Below are 26,028 nucleotides of genomic sequence, written 5' to 3'. Positions count from 1 at the left end.
AGCTCACGGGGCCAGGCGGAGTCTGACACACAGGGAGGAAACAGCTGGGGCAAGTGCACCTGCAGACTTCTTGGATGTAAGAGCAAAGGTCTGGCCGGCACCGTGGCTCACTAGGCTAATCTTCCGCCTGTGGCCCCAGCACACCGGGTTCTAGTCCCGGTCGGGGCGCCGGATTCTGTCCCAGTTGCCCCTCTTCCAGGCCAGCTCTCTGCTGTGGCCAGGGAGTGCAGTGGAGGATGGCCCAGGTGCTTGGGCCCTGCACCCCATGGGAGACCAGGAGAAGTACCTGGCTCCTGCCTTCGGATCAGCGCGGTGTGCTGGCCGCAGAGGCCATTGGAGGGTGAACCAACGGCAAAGGAAGACCTTTCTCTCTGTCTCTCTCTCACTGTCCACTCTGCCTGTCAAAAAATAAAAAAAATTAAAAAAGAAAAAAGAGCAAAGGTCTACGTTCCAACAGAATGCCGAGAGCCTGTGGTACCGGAAGCTGCTTACCAGAGAATCCCACATTTCACAAATAGAAGACACACCCAAATACTCAGGGATTCTCGCACCTTAGGATGGAATTAGAGGTCACTTTGTATTTTTTTTTTTAATTTGGTTTATTTGCACTTTCTAAACGAGGCACGCATTACCGCTGGAATAAGAAAAGCCAAAGCAAGTTATGTTTAGGATACACAGACTTCTACATGGAGCACCACCAAAATTAAGTGGAGTGTTTGTGGAAAGGCAGGGGAGGATGTATTCCAGACTTAAAAGTGCGCATGTTTCATAGCGAGAAAATAAAGCGCATCAAGAAGAGTTCTTGTACAATCACCTGTCTTTGTTTGTAACACAGTGTTATTCAAGCAGGCTTTTGTATCATTGTAACACTACATATGACCCAGAAGGAATCACCTCCCATTCCAGGCCAGCGAGGCTGGCTGTGAGCACAGACACAGTGGCCAGCGCTTTAGCTCTTGAGAGCTATTTTACATCAATATTCCCTCCATTAATAGCGGACCTGATTTCTACTGCTATGGAAAAGAAAAATGACAGCTGTGATCCAGCACATGCCAAGGGGACCCTGTTCCAATGTCTCGGGGCACAGGGGGCCTCCTCTTGAGCCATCAGGGGAACATGGGGCCACGGTCACCTCTGAGCAGGCCATGGTCGCATCTGAGTGACAGGGAGGTCAAAGCCCTGGCAGATCTGCTGGTGGCCCCATGCCTAAGCCACAGAAGCACTTGTTCCCCACTATGGGGTCCTGGGTTCACAACCCCATCTCTCTTGAAAAGGCATGAGCCACCATGAGCTCCCCAGTTCCCTAGGGACACAGCTTGGGTGTCTCCAATGGCCTTGCCTGTGACACCTGGGGGACTTCTACACTTAGGCTAGGGGACAACGCGTGTGAGTGTACACCCCCCTCCAACACACTTGCATCTGCGCAGGGACAAACAGTTTAGGGAGCCCCTGCAGGGCAGGGTCTCAGAAGGACCTCTCAGCTGGAGCACTGGTCCCCCCTCCCCCTCCCAGCCCGCCACGCAGAGAGACGCTAAGAATGACTCGGCGGCTGCAAGCCTGGGCTGCTCCATGAGCCGGTGCAGCTGCATTATTTTAAGCGCTGGGACCCACAACATTAGCAAAGTCACCAAAACAGTTCCGTGAACAGCAGTGTTTACCCAGCAATACTAATTTTTTCCCTATTCTGCAAGATGTTTTCTCAAAACGAGACTTAAAGCTATAGACACACTTTAACTAATAGAAGTGAAAAAAAAATAGTTTGTAGCACCCTTATGATTCCCTATGATATCCCTAGGCCGCCTGTCCCTCTCTCTGCCACATACACCTCCCAGCTGGGCGCTATATAACACCCAGTCTCGTACCGCCTTCTAATTCTCATGTTCGACACATTCTGCCTCCCAGACTTGAGAACAGGAGTCCCTGTTGCTGTTTGCCTATTCCTCACCCCGAGCCACAGCACAGCAGGGAGATTCAATGGGATGCTTGCTGATCAATGAGTAGCACCAGCATCCAGGCGGTGTGCCAGCCCACCCCAGGGGCCCTCGGAGCCCACACCCTGCGGCAGTGGCCTGTGACCATGGACGAGGCACTGCCAGAGGAGCTGGAATTGAATCCTGCTGCCAGGCGCTTTGGCTTCCTTGTCTGATGAAGAGAGGGGCTACTTTCTTCAGTTCTGTCCAAGCCCCTCAGACAGCTGGACAACACTATCGTTCTGCACAGTTTCAAAGCACCGAAGGCGCACAGTGTCATAAAATTTGCAGTGGGCATGCTGGCTGAAGGTGAGGACTTGAAGGCGAGGGGTTTAGCGTGCTCAGCTGTTTCCAGAAGTTACTGACGTGCCCAACAGCGCACTCACCACATCCCTTTAAAAGACCTCTCTCCTTTAAGACCGGAGACACTCACCTCCCTCGATTGTCTGCTGCAGGTGAATATCAGATTGAGCCCGGTGAGGATGAAAACCGGGAAAGGAGAGCCATGATTCTGGAGTCTTCCCTCGTGCATAACCCATGCTTCATCTCATCACTTCTGTAGCACTCAGTCCCCGGTGCGTTCGCTCACGTGCAGCAGAGAGCACCTCTGATCTCTGACACCCGAAACACTGCCAGTTATCAAAGGGCTCAGCCCCTGCTGTAAACCGTCCTCCAGCCAGGCCGCCTGGCGAGATGGCAAACGCCAGCCCCAAACTCTCCCAGCTCGTACAGCTGAGGCCTTGCCATGCAGTTAAGAGTTTAGGGGCTCCCCCAAAAGTCAGGGGTGCCCTCCAAGACCACAGATTCCAGCTCACGTCTGTGGGCACAACTGCCCTGGAGCAGGGTGCCCGCGCGCACCCCTTGGCTTCCTGTTTCATCCTGACCTTCAAAGCAACACAGTCTGTTAAGAAACAAACCAGGAGCAGCCTGGGCCAGACACAGGATGCCACAAAGAGCAGCTTTCGCACAAGAAAGTTCTACTGCCTTCTTGACCCAGCAGAATACCATTCATGTCACCCTTAGACACCTACAATGCCTAACATTTGCCAGCTGCTTCCTGTACGCCCGGCACCATTCTGCACGTTGGAAATTACGGGGAGTGCGCTCTCAATGCACCCAACTCCTGCTGCCGCCTTGGCCACCCCAACCCAGCCCTTCTCACGTCAGTCTTAGTTCCATTTATCAATCGGCTTTTATCAAGCGCCAACAAGGTCCCCTGTGGGTTTGTACAGATGTGGCGCCCGGGGAAACTGAGGGGCCCCTCACACACAGGGAACAAGTCCAGCTCAGCATCATGTCTGCCTGGGTCCTGAACGGAGGAACAAGTAAGTGTCAACGGGGAGAATACAGCCGGAAGGAACTCCACGGAGGAAGAAGACAAAGGATAAAGCGCAGGGTGTGAATGAATAGGGCCTCTGGCCATCAGAACAGGGACTGGTCCCCTGGCCCGGGGCGGGGCGGGGGGCTCCGTGGTGGTGGTGGTGGTGGCAGTGGGACGGGGGGATCTGAACAGGGCTTAACAGATGGGAGTGATCTGGCTGCAGAGCGGGGGAAGGGCCTTCAAGGGAGGGGGCAGTGGGAACAAAGGCTCAGGCGCACCAAGCACAGGGTGGTTCAGGGGCTGTAGGGAGCCCAGCCCAGGAACACAAAAGGTATTCACGTCTTTCCATTTGGTGGCCACTGCTTAATTAAGCCACAGGGCAGGGCTGTGCTGGGAGGGTGGGAGCGGGACCCGCACAGCTGCTTCTACATTTTCAGAAACCACACATCATTCCGGGGCCCCCATTATTCCATCTCAAACGGATCTGAATGACGTGGGGCCTGACAGTTGTGCGAGGACCTTCCTTCTAGAATCTTGAGGCCTGAGCCCGGCCGCGTGGCTACCAGCAAATGGGCCCTGTTCATCAGCAGGGCCGTGTTCATCTCCAGCCTCGGTTTTCTCGGCTCTGACACACGGCTCTGGAAGGCCGGAAGGGAACAGGTGCAGCACCTCTCACAGGAAGTCAACGTTCCCACTGGTCCTGGAGGAAAGCCAGCAGGTGTGGGGAGGGGCGCCTGCAGATGAAGAGTGGGGGACAGTGGGAAGTGACGGGGTGGGGGTGGGGTGAGAAGAAGGGGAGAGTGGGAGGGTCACTGGGGGGGGACACACAAGAGCCATTTGTCACACGCCGGGTATCAGGTCTGCTTTGGGGTTTCACTAGGAGTCCTTCTGAAATCTGAAGAGTCAAGATGTGCCTTGGGGGCTGGTGCTGTGGCGCAGCAGGTTAATGCCCTGGCCTGAAGCGCTAGCATCCCATATGGGTGCCGGTTCGAGTCCTGGCTGCTCCACTTCCGATCCAGCTCTCTTCTGTGACCTGGGAAAGCAGTGGAGGATGGCCCAAGTGCTTGGGTCCCTGCACCCGCATGGGAGACCTGGAAGAAGCTCCTGGCTCCTGGCTTCGGATCAGCACAGCTCCGGCCGTTGCGGCCAGTTGGAGAGTGAACCATCAGATGGAAGACCTCTCTCTCTGTCTCTCCTCTCTCTGTGTAACTCTGACTTTCAAATAAATAAATAAATCTTTAAAAAAAAAAAATGTGCCTCAACCATCTGGAAGCAAGGTGTTGGCCGGGCAGAGGCGAGGCTGAGCCCAGCGGAAGTGCTAGGGAGCACCACAGCCATGCCAGGAGCACTGTGAGAGCCCCCGCAAAGGAGTCCACAGTGTCTTCATCCAACCAACAAGAGAATCGGAGTTATTTCCTGGTTTCCTTCTGCCTCGCATTTCAATTTCAAAGCAGGTATAACTCCTACCTCCATTATTCTTTTTTTTTTTTTTTTTTAACAGGCAGAGTGGATAGTGAGAGAGAGAGAGAGAGAAAGGTCTTCCTTTGCCGTTGGTTCACCCTCCAATGGCCGCCGCGGCCAGCACACCGCGCTGATATAAAGCCAGGAGCCAGGTGCTTCTCCTGGTCTCCCATGGGGTGCAGGGCCCAAGCACTTGGGCCATCCTCCACTGCCTTCCTGGGCCACAGCAGAGAGTTGGCCTGGAAGAGGGGCAACTGGGACAGAATCCGGCGCCCCGACCAGGACTAGAACCCGGTGTGCCGGCGCCGTTAGGTGGAGGATTAGCCTAGTGAGCCGCGGCGCCGGCCCATTATTCTGTTTTAATATGAGCCCGTATTGGCCAGCACCATGGCTCACTAGGCTAATCCTCCGCCTGCGGTGCCAGCACCCCAGGTTCTAGTCCTGGTTGAGGCACCGGATTCTGTTCCGGTATCTCCTCTTCCAGTCCAGCTCTCTGCTGTAGCCCGGGAGGGCAGTGGAGGATGGCCCAAGTGCTTGGGTCCTGTACCCGCATGGGAGACCAGGAGGAAGCACCTGGCTCCTGGCTTCAGATCGGCACAGGGCGCCGGCCGTAGCAGCCATTTGGGGGGTGAACCACCGGAAGGAAGACCTTTGTCTCTCTTTCTGTCTAACTCTGCCTGTCAAAAAAAAAAAAAAAAAAAAAAGAGCCCCTATTTTGCTCCCAGTCAAGAACACCTGGATTTCTGGTACAAGTGGGTATTTCACAGGTCCACAGAAAGTGGACTTGTAGGAATATTCTTTTATTTAAGTGCTGTTCTTCTGTTTCATTGCCTCTACATACAAAAAGATGAAAATGACGCACTGCTTACCTACAGAACAAATCAAAGTTTTTACTTTAATTAGAAGATTTAAGTCTAGTTACACATTGATACCAACGTTATCCTAGGCCATTTAGCAATCCCAGCATTTACCACTTAGAAACTCTTTTAACTGATATGCTATCAAAAAAAAAAGTCAATCCAAGTTTAAATTGTATTTTATATCCATATTTCTTAAATATCACAGTTACTCATTTTTTTAAAAAAGCTGGCTTTAGTTACTAACACAACCATTTGTTGATCTTCCTTTTCAAAATTTTTAATTTCTTTTTTTTTTTAAAGATTTATTTATTTATTTGAGAGGCAGAGCCACAAAGAGAGAGAAGGAAAGAAAGAGAGAGATCTTCCATCTGCTGGTTCACTACCCAAATGGCCACAACAGCCGGAGCTGGGCCGATCCGAAGCCAGGAGCCAGAAGGCCCCCCACCCCTGGTCTCCCACACAGGTGCAGGGGCCCAAGCACTTGGGCCATCTTTCACTGCTTTCCCAGGCCACAGCAGAGAGCTGGATCAGAAGTGCAGCAGGCGGGACTCGAACTGGTACTGATATGGGATGCGGGAGCCGCAGATGGAGGCTTGGCCCACTAGGCCACAGCACCAGCCCCCCTTTTAAAGTTTCTTTTATTTACTTGAAAGGCAGAGAGATAGACGAACATCTTCCACCCACTGGTTCCCTCTTCAAATGACTGCAGCATCCCAGGCTGGGCCAGGCAGAAGCCTGGAGCTGGGAACTCCATCAGGGTCTCCCATGTGGCAGCAGGGACACTGCTACTTGGGCCCTCACCTCTTCCTCCCAGGGTGTGTGCCAGCAGGAAGCAGCAGCCAGGAGCAGGCCAGGATTTGAACCCAGGCACTCTGATGTGGGACGTGAGTGTCTTAACGGCTGTGCCAAACAACCTGCCCTTCATCTTCCTTTTCCTGTGCCCCCAATTTTGTACACACAGACACACAAAACCACACGTTTAGATACTTCACTGAGCTGGTGGCATTATTCTTCACATTAAAAAAAATCTGGAAGGTGTACCTGCTCACAACTGCCGCCTTTCTAATTAGAGTCCTTTTGTGTACCTTGTACTTGCTAATAGAGAAATAATCTACCAAGATTTCATTCTTAATTATCAGCAATTCTCCCAAAGCAGAAAACCCCAATGGAGACTTTAGATTTTGAGCAGCAAAGTTTAAGAATGGTTAACTAGATGGGGAAGGAAAACACTGTTATTTAACTCCTCCAGAGTGACAGGAAAAGTCATTACTGAGACACCTGGAGAAACGGCTGCATTGCTTAACTCCCAGGTCTACAGGAGAGACGATAAACAGCTTGCCTGGGCCTTGGAATTCCTCCCCTTGTTATCTGGGCATCGAGGCCCTCTCTGGTTTGGCTCAAGCCTTTCTAAGCTGCTCTCTCTCTCTTCAACATAAGCCTTGGCTACAGGAGACCATCTCTGCCTGCACACTGCCTCCTTCATCCCTAGGAGTCCTCTGGGGCAACCTGTGTGGCCACCCCAATCCCTGTACGCCCCGACCCCTCACGTCACTGCAGCGTCGCTTGTCTCTACCACCCTCTGAACACCCAGGAATCCTTCACGAGTGTAGACGGGGGCCTACCCTCATGTAGAACCGGATTCTCTGCTGTCCTCTGGTTTCAGAAAGTGCAATGCTATCATCAGAAGAAATCCGCTTTCTGGAAAGACCCTTGAGAATCAGTTCTGAGTCTGCCAGTCTAGGGTTCCAAGGTCGCCTGGGGCTCTCTGCAGCACCTGGTCCTCAGGGGTGACCCACGTGCCTGTGGGGCCCTTGGGCAGAAGCCAGTACCCAAAGCGGCTGCCAGCCACAGGTGGTAGGAGAGCAGGGCTCCCTGAGAGGCAAAGAGGACTCCAGACCTCAGGGGCCTCGGAGAAGGAGGAATGGACCAGGAGGTTCCCGGCTGGTGGGAGAAACAGGTGGAACAGCGGGGGACAGTCCTTCCTGGGCACCGAGACCTTTCTCCTGCGCGGGGCTGCCTCTGGCTGGAGGCTCCTGGTCGGGTGGGCCTTCTGCACGTACGTCCCCGGAGTGGTCTTGACCTGACATTTGGAAAGGACTGTCCTCCGCCCATGAGATGCTTTTCCCAAAGGTCTCTCTTGGTGCGCACGCAGCCCCTACAGGCCTCTGACGGTCCCAGCTCTCATCCCTCCTTCCACCTCCTTGTGCAGCGTCTCACGTTCTTTTATGCCAGTACACATGTGGTGTGAAGAGCAGGGCTTTGCTATTTTTGACAGACTAAAGCATTTCGCTGCAGATAACGCCATTCACCACGAGGCACATCCTCTCGTGCCCATCAAGGCAGACGGCTGAGAAGGAGCGTGGCCCGAGTGCCCTGTCCGTCCCTAAGGAAGCCTCCCAGATGGTTCTCTCTGCCTGCAGCTCCATGGGGATAACCGGAAGGGGTGTCGGACCGCGACAGGTGTCTCACTCCTCCACGTGAGCAGTGCCACCCACCGGGAGGGCCTCTCCAGAGCTGCCTGGGCCTCCTCACCTTGCCTTCAGGGATGCTCCCTCACCCCCAGCAGGATGCCGGCCCGCCCAAGAGCTGGAGAGACCAGTGCTGAAATACAGGGGGACAAAGCACGAGCGACTACAGCCACGTCGCATGGGTCTGCTACTCCTCCTGCTGGATCTTCTCTCTCCCTTAAAACCTGCTCTGAGTCCCTGGTTACCTGTCCTCTAGAACTGCTTCCCCACGCTCCATCCATTTCCCTTAAAATCCCTGTCTAATCCATTTTTGACACCTGCCTTTACGCCTGTAGGCTTCCCCTGCTCCCAACACCCACTTCATTTCTGAACAGCTCATCCTCTCGCATGGAAGACCTGGCGCTCTGCCAGCAGTAGCAGGCGTCCGTGCACACGCTGCCTCTCTCCTTACTGAGAACTGCTACTGCCGAGCCCCTCACCGGACGTGGGTGAGGAACCCCCTTGCGTGGCGGGGCTGAAGCAGGCTGAAGATGACCCAAGCTTGCATTCGCATCCTGGAGCCCACCTGAGGCTCGGGATGAACCGGAGGGCTGACTTTACCTGTCTGCAGTCTCGAATGACCTAGAAGTCCACTGGGACACTCACACCTCCTCCGGGTGCCTGCCCTAAAATGCCTTGGATCTTGTACAGCAGCCTGGACTTCAGGTCTGCTGCCCGTCTTCCCTGGAAGTTCAGGCTTTCTCTGCAGATTGTATGTCCTGAGTTTTAGTTCAGACAACAGGCCTGGCTTCTGTCAGTTGGATCTACAGGACAGGGAGCCGCCCCAGAGGAAGGAGAGAAGTAGTAGGAGACATTCCTGGGAAAGGGAGGTGGAGGGCTGGAATCCAGCACCCATCCACGAGTACCATAGCCACACAGAAGTAACCCTTCGCCTGGAAGCAGGGCCACACGTGACCGTCTCGGCAGCCCAGTGAGGGGGTGAAAATGCACAGCCTCCCAGCTTACAGAGGGGGGCAGGTGGGGCTCGGGGAAGCCCTCAGGGCCTGGAGGGAGGCAGGGTATCATGGTCTCTTTTTTGCATGAGTTTGCATGATGGAAAAGTACGCAAAGTGCGGCACGAGCGAAAGTAGACAAGGAAGGAATGAATGGAGAGGGCAAGATGTGGCTCTTATTCTCTGGAATCAGTCGGCCACATGGAGAAGCCAAGTCCTCCCAGGGAGCACACAGACACCCTTAGCCTTCCCATGTGCCCACACGCTCCTGGGAGCCCTCCACTCCCGCGGGGCCTGACACAGGAGTCCTCTCCATGACACCCCACACTCGCTGCCTCTGTCCCAGCTGCCTCTGTCCCAGCTCTGCAGCATTGAAGGCTCTCAGTACTCTCGTTACAGATCCTCCCTGCTGCCCATAGAATGCCTGGTCCTTGTCGGGTTTGCCACCACTGTGCTGTGAGCGCCCGGTGCCCGGCTCCCAGCTCTTGCTCGGAACAGCCTCTCCACCCATCTACGCAGCCAACCCCTGCTGCATGAGCCCGCCACGAAATCCTCCAGGTACCGGCTGGCCCCGGGGGTCCCTCCTCTGTCATCTACAAGTGTCTGATTTCAACGTCATCCCCATCACCTCTTAACCACTCGCAGACTTGGGAAGCCTGGATGTCGCAGCCCGGTCCTCACGCAGCTCCGACACCTGTTCGCTCGGGGACAGGGCAAGACACAGCTTATCTGGAGTCCGCTGTGTCCACCTGTAATTGGAGGAGGTGGCAGGATTCTGCTTCCCTCTCACGACCGCGAGGAGGCAGCAAGAGGACCAGGGCTTCCCTGGAGGCATGTGGCTGACTGATGCCGAGAGCAGCGGAGGAGCTGGGGAGGAGGGACCCTCAGAGGCCCCTTCTGTGTGTGTGCACAGTGTCACCTGAGGAGCTACTCTGGCTTCTGCAAGGAGAGAGAAACAGGCAGGGCACACTAGAATACACCCGGATGTCAGTAAGGCGTACTCCCACCGAAACTGCTCCCTCGCTCAGTGCTGCGTGGGCACACACACACCTCCCTCTGTGAGCCGCGAAGGTTCTCTCTTTGGGAGCCAGAGGGCAAAATGGTTTTCCCTGGGCAAAGACACCTGGCAGGTGGCCGGGTGTCCCTCCTAACGCCCCTCCCTCCTTTCCCTGTCCTCTTCCTCCTGGAAAACACGAAGGAGCCTTAGAAACAGGTACTCTGGCAGGATCTAGGTCTGCTAATAAGCTACACAAGCAGAAACAAACCTAGTCACATCACAGGAGCAGAAAGAAGCCATCGAATTCAGGCCCCAGAATTCTCACACTTTAGGCATCACAGTCCGTGACCGCCCGAACATCTCAGTGTTGTTTTTAATGAAGTCTGATCTAATTATTACTGTCTGATCGAGGGAAGTGGCTTGCTGTATCGGGACGGGCCACATGCTCTATTTTTCTCTGGCAACCTTTCCAGACGTCAGTGTTCTCTGAAGATCTATTTTTCACATTTCAGGAGCTCTATTTGAGGGAGTATTTTGCATGGGCAAAAAGTGTGGAACAGACATGTAGTCACTGCTTTGGAAAGTGCATATTTAAAAGCTTAAGGTTTAGGAGAAAAACGCATCGCCAATGGATGCCTTCCAGAAAACTGCTCAGGCCCATAGTGAGGAGGTATCGAGAAGAGGCCACTGAGTTCCCAAAAACAAAGTGTGTTGCCCGTGCACACTGGTCATTTGAAACAGAGCACTGTGCAAATAAAAACTAGTTCTTGGGCTGCATTCCCTTCTTCTCATCGCTGCAAAACTCTGCTAGTTGTCCTTGGATCATCACATTACTGCCTCAAGAAGCCTGGAGTCTGGCACCAATTAAACCACCATGTAGCATCTGCTTAGTTTACAGATAGGTCCAGGGACGCTTCTGGGCACCGGGAGACTGTGAACAGTAGGAGAAATCTCACGCCAAGGACTTGGCATCTGCAAAACCATGTCCACGTCGGAAAAGTCTCAAGAGGATCCCACCTCCGGACATCCGTCCTACTGGCTATTTTTGCAAAGGTCAAATCAGAAAAATTTCAATCCGCAGGCTTGACTGTGTTAGGGAAAGAAAGGCTTCAAATGAATATTTTAGGACCCCCTTCCGATTTCCAAGCAAGATAGGTTCTGCGTCGCAAACAATTGCAAAGAAAATAAAAAATAAAAAGGATCTTGACCTGAAAATTTAAATGCACAGCAAAAAAAGCCATCCTAAGAGGCACACAGCTGGCTGAAGTGGACAAGGCTTTCTCAAACACTCGCGGTGGGTCAAGTGACCTCAGGAAAATTCACTCTGCTTTCCAGTGGCCTTGGGATCATCCTACCCTTTCTCCATTTCTATTACTAGTGATTACACCAATTACGGAAGATTAAACTCACCTAGACAAAGCAGGGTCTCTTAATTCACAAGAGAAATGAGCCAACTTGTGACCTGTCCTGTCTCTGCCAGAACTCAGCTTCTCTCAGCAGAGGTGAGAAGCCAGGGTGCACTTGCAAGTGCAGATCCATCAGCCGGAGTCAACCGAGCAGCCTTGCATAGCCGCAATCACCATGCACACTGTCATTACAGTAATAATCACTTGCTAATAGGAGCAGCGGCAACCAAGATGTGCACTTAGCCGCTCTGTTTACAGGCGGTCCCTGTAGCCCCAACGCATGCCTTCCTCTGGGTTTGGTTCCAAAGGCCTCCAAGTACACGAGGAAACCTGCTGGGTATTGTGAAATCAACCATCAAAAGAGAACTTGCTAAAAATTCTGCAGGAGTCTCTGCCCTCGTGTCGGGGAAGGGAGAGAGGGCTGGCAGAATACTAACTTGCTGCTCGGAGATGATCAAAGCCTGCAAGAAATGGATGCAACATTCAAAGAGACTCAGAGAGAGAAAGGAGGAGAATGTCTTCTAATCACCTAACAACTTATTTTTGGCACAGTTTTTCACCCAATCACCTTCCATAGAAATAGGACGCCTACATTAAAAAAAATGCATAAAATGTATCGATACCAAATAGCACAGTCCTTCTCTGTTTTTACATTATCTCAGTGTTTGTGTGTGGGTGTGTCTAAACGTACTCACATGTGTGTACACACGTGTATAATACGCGATACCAGCATGCAAAAAGTAAACAAAATTGCTTTGCAGATAATGAAATAGAGATGTAATCCAAACATACTGGATTTCAGAAGAAAAAAAGTCACCTTTACAGAAGCAGTGGGGGAGGGGCCAGTGTTGTGGCGCAGCGGCTTAGGCCACCTGCTGCGATGCCTGCATCCCATAGGGCATGGGTTTAAGTCCCTGCTGCTCCACTTCTGATCCAGCTCCCTGGTAGTGCACCTGGGAAAGCAGCAGAAGACGCTTTGGTCCCTGCACCCACTTGGGAGCCCCAGAAGAAGCTCCTGGCTCCTGGGTTTGGACCTGTCCAACCTGGGCCATTGTGGTCATTTGGGAAGTGAACCAGAGGATGGAAGACCATCCCCCCGCCAACTCTTTCAAATAAATAAAATAGTGTGTCAGGATGGCCGAGTAGTCTAGGGCGTTGGACTCAAATAAATAAAATACAACTTTTTAAAAAATGGGGGAAAGCATGGTGGCAGTATTGCATTTCTTAAATACCCTTACAACGTATTTCAGTTATTCTAAAAATTAATGCAACCAGTTTTTTCTTTTTTCAAGTTTGAGCACATTAATCTCTGCTAGATGATCTAATGGGACTGACATCTTGGAAAGTGCCATGAGTATAAGGATCTGTCAAGAAAGATTTGACTTTCTAATAGGTTCAGCAAACCAAAAACAATCCACACACACACACACACAATCTCAGAGAGCTCTAACACCCTGCCTCTTGTTGATGCACTAGTTCTATTTTGAGGAAGAGAATATAATGATGTTTAAAGATGTCTGCATTGGAATCTAAAACTTCAAACGATTCGCCACCTTGAACCTCATATTCAGAGAAGCTGACTGACCATTCAGGCACCTTCCAGGGGTCTGACCCCAAGCCTCACAGTGAGTTCTGTGCACACAGTGGGGACTGCACAAACCCCTACCATGTGCATTCAAAGGGCTGACACAGATAAAGGCTTCATCGAGGGTCAACAGCACAAAGGGTCTATCTAGTTTGTGCTAGAAGAATCTCACCCACGCTGGCGCTGTTCAACGGGGGACAGCGGATTCTCGTTCTGGACTCCCAGGGAGGAAGGGATCCCGCGAGGGGGGGCGACCAGTGCCTCTTCCTGAACACCATCACCGAGCTCTCTTCTCCACCCTATCAGAACCACTGTGCTCCTAGCCTGCCCTTCTCCACCCTATCAGAACCACTGTGCTCCTAGCCTGCCCTTCTCCACCCTATCAGAACCACTGTGCTCCTAGCCTGCCCTTCTCCACCCTATCAGAACCACTGTGCTCCTAGCCTGCCCTTCTCTGCACAAGAACACCACGTTCTCTTACTCAAAGGGGAAGCCTTCTATTCCAGTAGTAATAAAACTTCTTGCATTGCCACCTACTCTGCTGTCATTCCTAGGTTACTTACGTCTAACTTACACCATAATCGTTTTCTCTTTTAGGAGCCCTGAAAAACCACAGTATTCCTCTCATATCCCCATGAAGTAAAACACAACATCAAATTGTTTAACTTTCCTTATAATTCAGATGAGGTCTATTAACTACCTCAATTTTACTGTAGAATTAGCAAAGCGCAGAAATTCTCACTTAAAAATAAATAAACGCACTGATGCAACTAATACTTTTCCTGAAATCTGTCATTTAAGGCTTACAATTTTTTTAAATCTTATTTTTTTTAACTTGAGGGGGTATCAGTGGCAGCTGCTGAAAGCCCACAGAGATATGGATGCATTAATGAATTAATACCTGCTTCATCTACCAATGAAGTTGCTCTATTTGTAACTACACCAGCATGGGACCTTCATACATTATTCAGCTAAATTTAAAGCCCCAAACCACAAAATCTCCATCCTCATCTGCAGAGTCTTGCTCTGCTTTGAAAACAAAACAAAACAAAACAAAACAAAAAACAGGACAACACAACAGTCTAACACTAGAATTTTCTCGCAAGAAAACAATCACTTTTAGTGAGGCAAACCCTCACAATTTATCAAGGCAAGTCCCTGCAAGAATATTTTAGAGTGATTTCAAAACGAAGCGTAACAAAAATTTTTTATAGCCATTTCATTTCCAAATTTGCCTAGATCATATTTTTAAAGGAAATCTTTTCCTCGTTTTTTTTTTCCCCCGTTTTATTAATCTGGATTGAAGCAAAGCACACATTTCCTTTATTGTCTGGATTACAGATTCTTATTAAACAAACCAGAGCTCATTATAAAATCAATATCAACTTAACCACCATGCCCCCAGGAGGAACAGCAAAAAGGTCACTCTAAGAAATTCAAACAATTTTCCTACTGGAAGGGCATGATTTTAATTACAGATACTATTAATTAGAGCTGTCACTGGCAAGGTTTTTTTTTTTCCTGTTAATTATCACAAACTCAGTCCTAAGTATGCATTTTCAACCTGCATTTTTGCAAAAAAAATTAGCCATTTCTGCATGCAAGACCAACCTTTCCATTCTATCAATATTTTATATTTGAATTTCAAAGTGTATCACAGGACACAAGCTTTCTAAAAACCTACGCCTGTGTGATCTCCCGTCTCTCACACATGGAATAGAACTGGTGTGATAATTTATTTATGCTCTGACTCGGACTTGGCCCTGAGACCTGGCATCCTGTATTGACGGTCCTGCTCAATAGAACTTCTGGATGAATTTTGACTAGTTTAGGTGACATTTTTTTTCAGGCTGCTTCTTCAAACGTGATTTCTTTCCCCTTCGCTTTGAAGCAAAGCCGCGCGCTGCGAGTGAAATGCCATGTTCGCCACATTTGAAGTTGCCACTTCTTTACGGGAAAAATATCGCACTGCCAGGAGACCACAGGTTTTCTCCACTCAGCGACAACACTGAAAATCTGAAATGGGAGGAAAGGCTATCTCCCGTCCCTGTTCGCTTTTGAGCACAGGGATTTTGTAAATTCATGGCAGCTCCTTCCGTGGGGCAGGGTTAGAGTGTCCCCATGGAGCAGACACGGCAGCTCAGACTGGTGCATGGGGCAGTGGGGAGGGGGGTGGGGTTGGTGGGAGCACACTGCTGGTCGAATGGAGGGTATTTCTGGAAAGAGGTTGAGAGCCCACCTAGGAAACTCTGACAACAGGATAATACGATCCACTTTATATATGAGTGTAAAAGGCAATGAATTATTTACAAGTCATAGTATAATCATCATCATGTGATCTGAGAAAACAAAGGGTCCAATGGGGAGAAAAAAAAATCTTACAAATTTTTCACTGATTGAACTTAGAAAACAGTGATTAAGCAAATTATTTTATCTTCCCAAATGGGAATATACACTCAGAATGAAAGACTATTTTACACGAAAACAAATCAAGTGGCCTGACTTCACGTATCTGCTGGGTTGGCACTGCTGTTAAGAGCCGAAGTCGCATTTTCACTACAGGACACAGTGAAACCCGAAATGCATGCCACACAACTTCTCACAGTTCTGCAAGCTGCCTCCTGCCCCATTCCTCCTGAACCTGCCTCCCTCACTTCCTCATTGGTCTAATTTATTTCCAGGTGTGTTTGCAAGCACTCTGTGTTTCCAGCTCACGGCTGCCGCTGCTGTACCTGCGGTTTGCCAGCGTTAGACTTCACGGTAGCAGAATAATAGCAGAGGGTGGGAGCAGATCAGGTCAAAAGATCTTTTCATCTAAGACTCTGAGAGGAAGTGCATGATTTAAGACATCTTCAAACACCTACACAAGCAATTCATCTTGCAACACTGGATTTCTCATTAATAGAGGCCAAACTAAGAAAGATAACAGATGATACATAATTCATGCATTGTGCTCCCCCCCCATTTCTAATTAGCAACCTGCGTTCACAGCTAACAGGAGACCCTCCAAGAACGGCCCAAGATTAATATAAGAGCCGTAAAACTGTAGTTGCAAGGTATTGACATGAATGTTAATGAGAAGTTTCAACTGGCACCATAAAAGAACCCAAACTATGAATAAGTGAGCGAGTGCTGGCAATGGGAGAGGGAACGAGATGAGCCCATCGCCCGCTCAGTTGATAATTCCAATACTGCACTTAGAACAACAACAACAACAAAGTATCCTTTTACCTGGTAGGCGGCAGTGGCATCGGCACCTGGGTGGCCCCCTAGTCCTGACAGCTTCTCCCGCAACTTGTAGTGAGAGCTGTGGCGGATGCAGTAGAGGAGGCCCGAAGCCAGGAGGACGGCCAGGATGCAGGCGACGGACAGGAAGGTCAGCACGATGAACTTGGTGGAGTCCTCTTGCTCCGCCTGGTGTGGCAGGAGCTTCAGCTGGCTTTTCTGCAGACCAAGGAAAAGAGGGGGCAAGTTAGGCCTTCGCAAACCACGCCCCCCTGAAAAGCCAAGCTCCGCCAAGGCAGAGGGTGGTAGGGTCAGACCAGACAGCACCCCCCCCTCCCAAGGGGAGCAGAAGTGACTTCAAAATAGCACTCCGCAGGCTGCAATTCTCTAGGAGGGAGTTGGAGGCATCAGTCCCCCACGGTGGGTGGCTGTGTTTCAAAGTTAAGGTATCTGGCAGCTAATTTGCTGTCTTAAATCAAGTATCCGTCCCTTCTTCTAAACCGGTGCACCTGTATATCCAGGGCGTGCACGGAACGCAGGCCTGGCTTTATCCGCTTTCACAGTCACCCGAGCCCCAGGCGTTCTGCCGTCCCGGGAAATGCTCCCTGGCCATTCCAGGCGTCCCCCTGGCGTGCGTGGTCCCGCCAACTCCAGCGCAGACCCCAGCACCTGCCGCCGAAGCGCTGTTCCCGGAACGGAACCGCCAGCCCTCCGCTGCCGGGCGGCCCGGGAAGTTCCCCGTCTCGGCCGTGCAGGGTGGGGGAGTAGGAGAAGGTCCCCCCCACCCCCTGGCGCGCTGCGCTCGTCTCCACGTGCAGCGCGCTGCACGGCGCTCCCCTCATTAGCTTCATTAGGAGGTGTATTAGCGACCCTTCAACACGCCACAGCCAAACCGCCCGAGACCCCCGGCCAGCAGACCCCCGCCCCACGCCCCCCACAATTACTGGGGAAATGAATGGGAAAGCACGCCCTGCCTCAGTCCCGGTTTGCTACAAGAGGAGAACAATTAGCAAACTCTTTTCCACCACCTAATTTCGCGTGGTAACAAAATGGATTTTTCCCCATGAATGCCCGGCCGGCCTATTCATTATCTCTCCTCTATTACTAATTTTCTGCTCCGCATCAGCCTCCCAACTCTTCCATTTCCTCCTGTCTCCGAGTGTACACAGTGCCTCTGTGTCAGGCCGGGCCCAGTTTTATCTTGTAATCATAAAGGCCACGAAAGCAATTATCGCCGGTCTTGACTGCGAAAGCTGGTCATTAATTAGCCTCCGGTGCCGCGGATTAGCGGGCGCTGGGACTGAGTTAATGGAAACGCGGGTTAAATGAGAAAAGGCGCCCGGATTTTGCTGCCTGGTTGCGCGCTCGAAGCAGGACGGCGAGGGTTCGCGGGCGGCGGACGGAGCGGAGGGGAGGGGCAGTGGGAGAAAGGCGGGCGGGAGCTGGGTTGGGGGTGGGGAGGAATGGGGAGGGACCCGGGATGACGACGAGGGGGCGGGGGCGGCCGGGGACGCTCCGAGCGGCCCAGCGGTCCCGGCCGCGGGGAACCTGCGCGCACAGTCGCCCTCGGCGTGGAGAGCGCGGAGAGGAGACCCCTCCCCAACCCTCCCCGGCTTCCTCTCCCCCCACCCCCTCCCTGTCGTTTCTCCCTCCCGGGCCCAGGCAGCCGCTTCCAGAAGACAGTCCCTCCGCCCGACCCACGCCCCCCCCCAAAGGTAGCCGCTCGGAGCCCCCACCCGCGCCGTCCCCATCCCCCGCACCCCTCTCCCCGCCCCGCGCGCGGGGCGCGAGCCAAAGCCACGTAAAGAAGCCGGAGGGGGCCAACCCAGGCGACCGCCGCGCGACCGGGTCGAGAGGGAGCGCGACTTCCTCGGGCCGGGGTCTCGGCGGCCCGGAGCGCGGAGGATCGTTGGCGCCCAGCCCGCCGCACCCCGCGCCCTCCGCGCGCTGTCCCGCGGGGAGGAGCCGCAGCGCACCGGAGCTGGGGGCGGGGAGGAGCGCCCGAGACTCCAGCCCCGGACGCTCCCCGAGAGCTCCGGCCTGGGGTCCGGTGCGCGCCAGGACAAGGGGCCCGGCTCGCCCGCCGCCGCCCGGCAGACAGGGCCGCCTTCCCAGAGGCCTGAATTGACACCCAGGTGGGCGGGCGTTGCCCACAGGACAACTCAGGGTCCCCCGCCTGGTCCCGCCCCGCCAGCGGCTACGAGTCTCGGGTGGATCCCGCCTCGCCCAGGCGGACGGAACCCGAAAACAAAGGAAGCGGCGGCACGGCGGGCAGAGTGGGCGCCGGCTGCTGCCCTCCCACCCCTCAGCCCGGGCGGTCACTGCGCTCATTCCCAACCCGCGCCCGCGCTGGCGAGAGCGCTCTCCGCGCCCCCAGCGAAGCGTAGCGTTCGCGAGGGGTCCCGCCCAGCAGTCGCGAGGACCCGGGGAGCCCACGTGGCTACCTGCGCCTGGGAACAGGGACTTCCCGAATCTTCCCGCCCCGCGCACACGCGCGCGGTGGCCAGCCTGGGTCTCCACGGTGTGCGGCAGAGGCACCAGGGCGCACAGGGCCTGAACCACCGCCGGCCTCCCAAGCAGAGAACACTGACGCTGGGTGTCACTCCTGCCAGTTAAGGAGCTGTGAACGCGCGGGAGCCGCACGGTCACCCGGGGGACCACGCCAAAGCTCTTCCCAGGGACGCGGCGCAGGCTGAGAGAGACCACCGCGGCCAGCCGAGTCCTCGCCGGACTATGACGGTCGCCCTGACCCACGGCGAGCCTGGCCTGCGCGCGAAGCGGAATGGGGTCTGCCTGGCTGTCTTTCACTCGGGCCCCTTGGGATTTACTCAAAGGTCAAAGAAAAATGTCAGAGAGTGACTGCCCGGGGACCTCAGAGTCGCTCCTCCCAGGGCCCCCACTGGGTCCCAGGCGCGAGAAGGGAAAGAACGAGAAGGCACCAGAGGTGACCTCGATCTCTTCAGTCCCATACTCTCGGGTCTCCCTGGGCTCCCCCGCCCCTGCCCGGGCTTGGGCTGTTCCGCGGAGAAGGGGTGACCGGGGTCCCCAGCCAGGGTGAGAGCCGCCCCCGGCTCACCACCTCCAGCCCAGGCGCAAGGAGGCCCGGGGCCGTCGGCGAGTCTGGCCGCGCCAGCGTAGAGGGAGAGACGGGGTGTGACCGAGGGACCAGCTGCCATGGAGGTCGCGGGGTCTCAGGGCCCGGCTGGGACACCCTGCTTCCGGACCAGCCCGCGACATCTATGAAGGAGCTGGAAAAGCCACGCTTCCCCGAGGTTCCCCCACCCTGCCACAGTTCCCCCTGTCCTGCCTGGCTCTGGGCAGCATTGGGAGAGAAGGGCCTGCGTGCAAGTCTGGTTTTAAGAATCCCGGAAGACACGAAAATGCATAGAAATGCTATTTTTTTTTTAAAACAAGGCAATTCCTTTTTCACTAACAGAGTTTAGATAACTTCTTTTTTTAAAATTTTGATGTGTGTGTATGGAGTTAAAAAAAAAAGATACTGATGACCCCTGCTTTAAGAGAAAGAAATGAGTCTCCATGGGCTTGAAAGTGGGTTTGCATCACACTCCTGATGCCAGGTGTGGCTTTCCCGGTGGGCCCCCTCCCCCCACCAACCTGGCTCCCCAACTCTGAGCAACTTTGTGTGGACTGCAAGTCCGGAAGAGAGCCCAGACTAATTAGAGGCATCTTATCAGTCTTGACTTGAAATTGAAAGAAAATGATGCTTAAATATTTATGACTTTGACATTTACAGTCAGGCGCCTTTTAAAACCAGAACACCTCCTTCTGTACAGCGGCTGCTCCATTTACTGAGGGTTGGAACAGGCAAGCAGTGAGGAGGAGGAGGGTGGAGAAGCAGCAGCCCTCCAAAACGTGCCTGGTGGCACAGGTGCACATGGCGACCCCAGCATCCCCAGTTGCAGGAGGCACACACAGGGAGATCAGCACTCTGGTACCAAGCACTCTCAGGTGCAGGAACAATACAACTTTCCATCACCAGGAGTGATCAAGTCAACCTAATAGCAGTAGAGATGTTTCCTGAGGGTGAGTTACAGCACAGTTACCCATTTCTCTCATCCATCTGCACCTGCAACCCCTCACGTTGAGAGTATGCAGTTTTTCAAACGTTCGGATGCTTAAAGAAATGTGTGACCCCGGAAACAACTTATAGAACTGTTCTTCGAAATGAGCACCTCGGCACTGCCTGGCCAATTTAAATCATTCTTATCTGTGCTTGTAAGTCAGAGTGCATGGAACTTCTATTACTGACTCTTCTGAGCCATTTATGGCAAAATGCCTTCAGAACTTTTTTCTTAGCTGTCCATGTGTTAAGCTTAAGAGAAAGGAGAAGAGGAAAAAAAAGGGGGGGCATTCTATACCCACAGTCGACTGTTGAGAACTGAGACAGTCACACACATACAACACTTTATGGCAAATATTTGTTGACAGCTAACAAAATTTAGTATTCTTCCAAGGTTATGTAATGTCACCATTCACAAGAGCATTATCTAAGTCACTGACTTGCAATTTTAAAATATACTTGTACCAAAAAAAAAAAAAACAACTTAGGGACACAGCATTCAATTTCATTAACATTAAACTTCTGATACTGTCAGTGTTTTTGTTTCATTTCTAAAGAATTTGATTTGCAAGCCCTGTGTGTCGGCACTTTTATGTTACTATAATTATAAAAAGCTTTCCCCCTGTAAAATTGAGAAATTAGTGTTAGAGACTATTAACGAATTGCTGTAGCAAGTCTGCCTTTGGTTGGCTAGATGAATTATCTTAGAGTTATTTGGAAATTCCATGATAAATTTACCAAAGCATAGTAACTACCCCCTTTAAAGTGGATCAGAATGTTTAAGTTTTCAGGCTGTGGCCAAGTGACCAAACTTTAAAAACATGGGGGAGGAATGTCTTATAATATTTATAAAAGTATTTTTTAAAGCTGTTAACTGAACTATTTTTAATTTGGAATTTGCCACAGAATTCTAATAAATGAGAGAAGTCAGGCGGAAATAATCATGTATTAATTCTCTGCATTACAAAATCTTTTCAGAAGCTATTATCAGAGCAAGAGGCACTGCGGTCTGAATTCAGGGTGGGAGAAGTCCTTTGTGCAACTGAAAGCCATTGTTCCTCCTTGCAGATGAAATTGTACTTGCAAATCTGCCATTCAAGTAGCCAAAAAAAAAAAAAAAAGGCTATATGCGCAAAAGAACAGAATCTCTAAGAAATTACCTGTTCTTAAATATATAAACTTTAATGGAAATAAGTTGGGATATGCTATTTTAAAACAGACTACTTGCTGAAGATTTTTTCAGGCATAGCATAAAAGTGAATACAGAAGATAACACGTTGCTGTTTGCCATCTTGAAGTACCCCATCAGTTTCACAGACATCTCTAAGACACCAAGAATGTTTAGCAAGAGGGGACATCCTCGCGAGAACTAATTCTTAAGCAAGCCTTCAACCCTGCAAGTCGTCTCGGGTGGAACTGAGAGCGGCCCACAGGCTGAGAACAGGGCGACACGGAGCGGGCCCCCCAGGAGGAAACTTGGTCCTTTCTCGCGGAGCCCCTGCCGGCGCTTCCCTCCCATCGGAGCCCGAGCTCGGCCGACCCGCTCCCCGCACGCCTCTCGGGCCCGCGTTTCTGGCACGCGTCCGCGGCCCCCGAGGCCCGGGCTGGCACACACGCAGGCGCGCGCCGGCCCGGTCAGGTGCTTCCCCGGCCAGCCTCGGAGGAGCCGCTTCTCCCCGCCCCGCAGGAACCCAACTCGCTTTTGGGAAGGGGTTTTTGGCTGCGCCCCCTGGACCCAGGCCGGGCAGCCGCATCCTGAGGCTTTGCCTGGCGACGCCGGTCGGGACCCCGCGGTGGCTCCACTTTGCCAGTAGGTCCGGCGGAGCTGGCAGTCGGTCTCCGGCCCTCCCCTCCCCCACTCCGGGCGAGGCGGACCTCACCCCTGCTTTCCAGCCCCCCCCCCCCTCCCCCTCACTCATTCACAAGATCCCTGCAGAGGTCGGAGGGAGCGGATCGCAGCGCCGGACACAAAGGGTGGAGGGCCCCCGGGAGCCGCGGGTATTCACAGCTCTGAGAAGGGACTCGGCGCGGCCCGAAGCCCCTTTTCCCGGCGGCGGGGACAATGCCGCGGCCCAACCTCCCTGGCCACAAAGCGCGCGGGCCGCCGAGGAGGGATTAATGTCCCCAACAACGTCCGCATTCCCCCAGGAATCCCGGGCGCTCCACAGCCCCAGCGCCGCACACGGCGGTCCAGGCTGCCCCATCAGGCCCCCCGGGCTGCCCTACCAGGCCCCCCGGGCCGCTCCGGAGCCCAGTGCCCGGTGTGCTTGGCTGGGGGCCGGTGCGTACTTCATCCTGCGTTGATAAAAGGCGAGCGTCTCCTCTCTCGTCTTCGCACAAACCTTCACTTCCTCGCACGTTCGCTTGCGTCCTAAAATCTAGGCATCGCAGGGCAAAGCCAGCTGAGCGAAGACCACTTGGACACGCTGAGCCCTTCATTCCAGACGGGGAGGCTCCCTGGCGCCCAGCGGGGACCTAAGCCGCGCAGGAGACCCAAGGGTGTCCAACCCAGAGCACAAGGAACTGAGAATGAGGCGGGGGACGAGCGAAGCCACTCAGGGAGCGCCCGTCGCTGCCTCCCCAGCCATCTCTGCGCCCGGCGACCCGAGCTGCCCTCAGCCGGCTGCCAGGACCCGCGTAGCGGGGGCCAATGGGGGTCCAGCGCACTGGCGGCTGTGACAGCGACCCCCCCCCCCCCAACCTCGGCCGCGGAGCCAGGAGCGCCGCCGCTAGAGCAGTGCACGAGGGACGCACAGGGGCGGGAGTCTCCAGCTCTTAAAGCCAACTCCGCTGAGATTTTTTTAACCCCTCATTTTGGGGTGCGCCCGACTAACTAGAGTCAGGCTTCCCCGGAACCACGAAGCAGGCGGCTGTTCACAACCACGAAGGAAGGAAAGGGAGTCCTCGGTTCAAATAGCTTCTTAGAAGTTTTTTGGGCGTCCACGCGGCCGCGCGCGCGGGGGGGGGGGGTGTTAAATGGGGAGGGGAGTGGAGCTCTCCGGCTCCCTTTGGAGGAGGAGAGGTGGCTGCTCTCCGGAGTTTCTCCGCCAGGCTGGGGCTCAGAAGACCCCTCGGCTCTCACTGACCGCCCCACCTGCCTCCCCACGGACCCTCCTCCAACTCGCCGCCCTCGGGAATACTTGGTGGGTACAGAGGCGCGCTCCCGGACCCCGGTGAGGAGGGCGAAGAGTGCTCCAAAATGCGCTGGGAGGAAAAATGTCCCCACGCTGGCTCCTTTCCTCGCCGACTGTTCAACCCCGGCCTTCCTCCTCCTCGTCCCACACTCCTCCCGGCCCCGCGCCCTAACCGCAAGCATCCTCCTCCTACCCCTACCCCACCCCCCCACCCCCGTCCACCGCCTCTTTCTGGATCAGCCCGGAGTAGCCGGCGACGCGAGAAGCAGAGAGCAGAGCGCTGGAGAGAAGTCTACGGATAGGCCTCCTCGGGACGATCTCGGGGCGCAGGGCTGGCACGGCTGCCACCCCTCTGAATCTGTGCGCTCAAGAGCTGCCAGCCGCCGGCCGTCCCAGACGCCCACCCCAAACCCATCTGGGGATGACCCCAGTCTCAGATCTCCCTAGCCCGCCCGAGCCGTTGACAGGTGTCCTAAGGCGAGTCGTTGTAACCCTCTGAGCTGGGCTCTCGGACGCCCAGGTCGCCCATCGGAGCCCTGCACGCACACCCTCCACCCTTCGAAGTATCCCACTCTGCGCCCCGGGAGATGCCCTCGGTGGGTCCCTCCTGCTCCCTCCCGCCCACCCTAGTCCCTCTCCCTCCACCCCTCTCCCAGAGCCCGTTGGACCGCCCCACCAGTGCCCGCGTCCGGGCCGGCGCCCCTGGTTACCTGCAGCTGGGTCAGTGCCCAGAGCCCAAGCGGGAGGAGGTGGGGGCGTGCGCCGGGCCGAGCGGCCTTGGGGCTCAGCTGCCGCGGGCGGCGGCGGCGGCGAAGGCGCCATCATCACAGCCAGTTGCTTCCCTGCGCTGGAATTACAGACGAGCAGGGCCATCCTGCTCCGACCACAAACTTCTCGGACGGTCGGTGGAGACAAAGGTGCCGCGCGTCGCGTCTCCAGCGGCGGCGGCGGCGGCGGCAGGGGCTCGGAGCCCAAGGGTGGCCGCAGCTCCGCTGGTCTCGGCTCGACCCAGCTCTGCGTGGTCCGCCCAGCCCCGGCCCCCGGGATAGGCGCGCTGGGTCGGGGCGCAGCGCTGGCCGGCGCAAGGCCGGGTTCGGGACGGTCCCCGCAGGGCCGCCGGCCGCGCGCGCAGCTCCAACCGGCGCGGCCGCTGCGCCCCGCCTTATATCCGGCCCCGCGCGCACCCGGCCGGCGGCGGCGCGGCTCGCGGCCCAGCCACCGGTTGCTATAGCGATGTCCCCCCCCCCCACATGTTGCTGACAGCAATTGGCTAAGGGGCCGCGGCTCTCCATACACCCTCTCCCGCCGGAGACTATGAATGGACATCGGCTTTGTCAGTCATTGGGACAACGCCGCAGTCAGGGCCTTCGCCTTTTCTTTCTTTTCAGTCCTCCTCCCTTTCATCGTGCGAGTCACACTTCACACTGGGCAAGTTCAGGGTAGCTCTCGGGGGACAGAGAGGCCTGGGCGAGAAAAGTCAACCCGCACGGCCCTGCCGTGACCTTTACTGTGGAAGGAATGGGTGGGGAGCGCAGCAACTCAGCGAGAAACCGATTCGCGCAACACTGCTGTCTCCAGTTACTTCCAATATCACCGTGGGTTTTTTTGCGTTCCCTTTTCATATTGAAACAGGCCAATCACGCAGGGCAGATCAACGCGTAACCCTTCCCCCATCACGCTACCAGAGCCCCCACCCTCCGGCCCCCCGCCGCCTCCGCCGCCGAGTTTTTAGGTCTCGGATGCGCATAGAAAGCGCCTTGCAGGACGCGGGCACTAAGGAGGTTTTGCCACCTTTGGTCCAGGAGAACTGCCGGACCCAGGCGCACAACAGAGCCGGGGACTCCAAGCTGAATCCTTGCCCTCCTTCCCACACTCAGGACGGTGGCCCGGCCTGGACCACCAACCCTAGGGCGGGCGGAGCGGCGCGGGATCACCAGATCACATTCCCAGCCGCTCCAGCCTCGCCACTGTCCCTGGACCCCCGCGCGCGGGCCTAGGGAGCGAGCCTGGCTGGCGGGGGCCTCGGGAGCGACCCACTGGCGGCCGCCTGGGAGCCCTGTAACTCGCCTCTCGCGGCCCCCTCGCCCTCCCCAAGCGCCGGACCCTGAGTCGCAGCCACAGGTTGGGGCGCCCCCGGCGCGCGGCGCCCCCGCGGAGCAGCCGGGAGCCGGAGAGCTGAAACGCAACATCTGTGTGTACAATGCCCTCTGCGAGGCCCACAGCTGCAGGAACAAGGGGAAGAAAGGACTGGGGAGCACATCTCGTCACAGGCAGATGACAGTCCGCGGAGGGCTCTTTAGTTTCTCCTTTTCTGGAAACCCCGGCGCCCCCCTTTCAGACCCCCTCTCCCACCGCCTCCCCATTGTTCCCCGCGCTCCGGACAGCTGGAGACGGCGAACCGCGCCATCCGACGCCCCCTCCCGCCCCACACCCGGCTGCCCGCGGCGCCCGCTCCCGGCCCCTCCCAAACTCTGCACCCACCCCCACCCCAGGCTCGGCCCGGGCGGAGTTTCCAGCATCTACCCTCT

At 54.7% G+C, this 26,028-nt stretch overlaps 1 protein-coding gene across 3 annotated transcripts in view; it reads right to left on the bottom strand.

The window, feature by feature from the left end:
- The window catches only part of PTPRN2 (protein tyrosine phosphatase receptor type N2), a 1,109,078-nt gene that overhangs the window by 132,974 nt on the left and 950,076 nt on the right, over positions 1 to 26,028 (bottom strand). For all 3 annotated transcript variants that reach the window (XM_089336860.1, XM_051857048.3, XM_089336861.1), the window contains one exon: positions 16,292 to 16,504. In XM_089336860.1, coding sequence (XP_089192986.1) covers positions 16,292 to 16,504 — 213 coding nt within the window. The remainder of the gene's footprint in view (positions 1 to 16,291; positions 16,505 to 26,028) is intronic.

This window comes from Oryctolagus cuniculus, chromosome 7, assembly GCF_051225735.1.
Source record: "Oryctolagus cuniculus isolate XC-2025 breed Fujian yellow rabbit chromosome 7, ASM5122573v1, whole genome shotgun sequence".
Taxonomy (NCBI): Eukaryota; Metazoa; Chordata; class Mammalia; order Lagomorpha; family Leporidae; genus Oryctolagus; species Oryctolagus cuniculus.
Note: the sequence above shows the minus strand (reverse complement) of the source record. Positions and strands in the feature narration are given on the sequence as shown.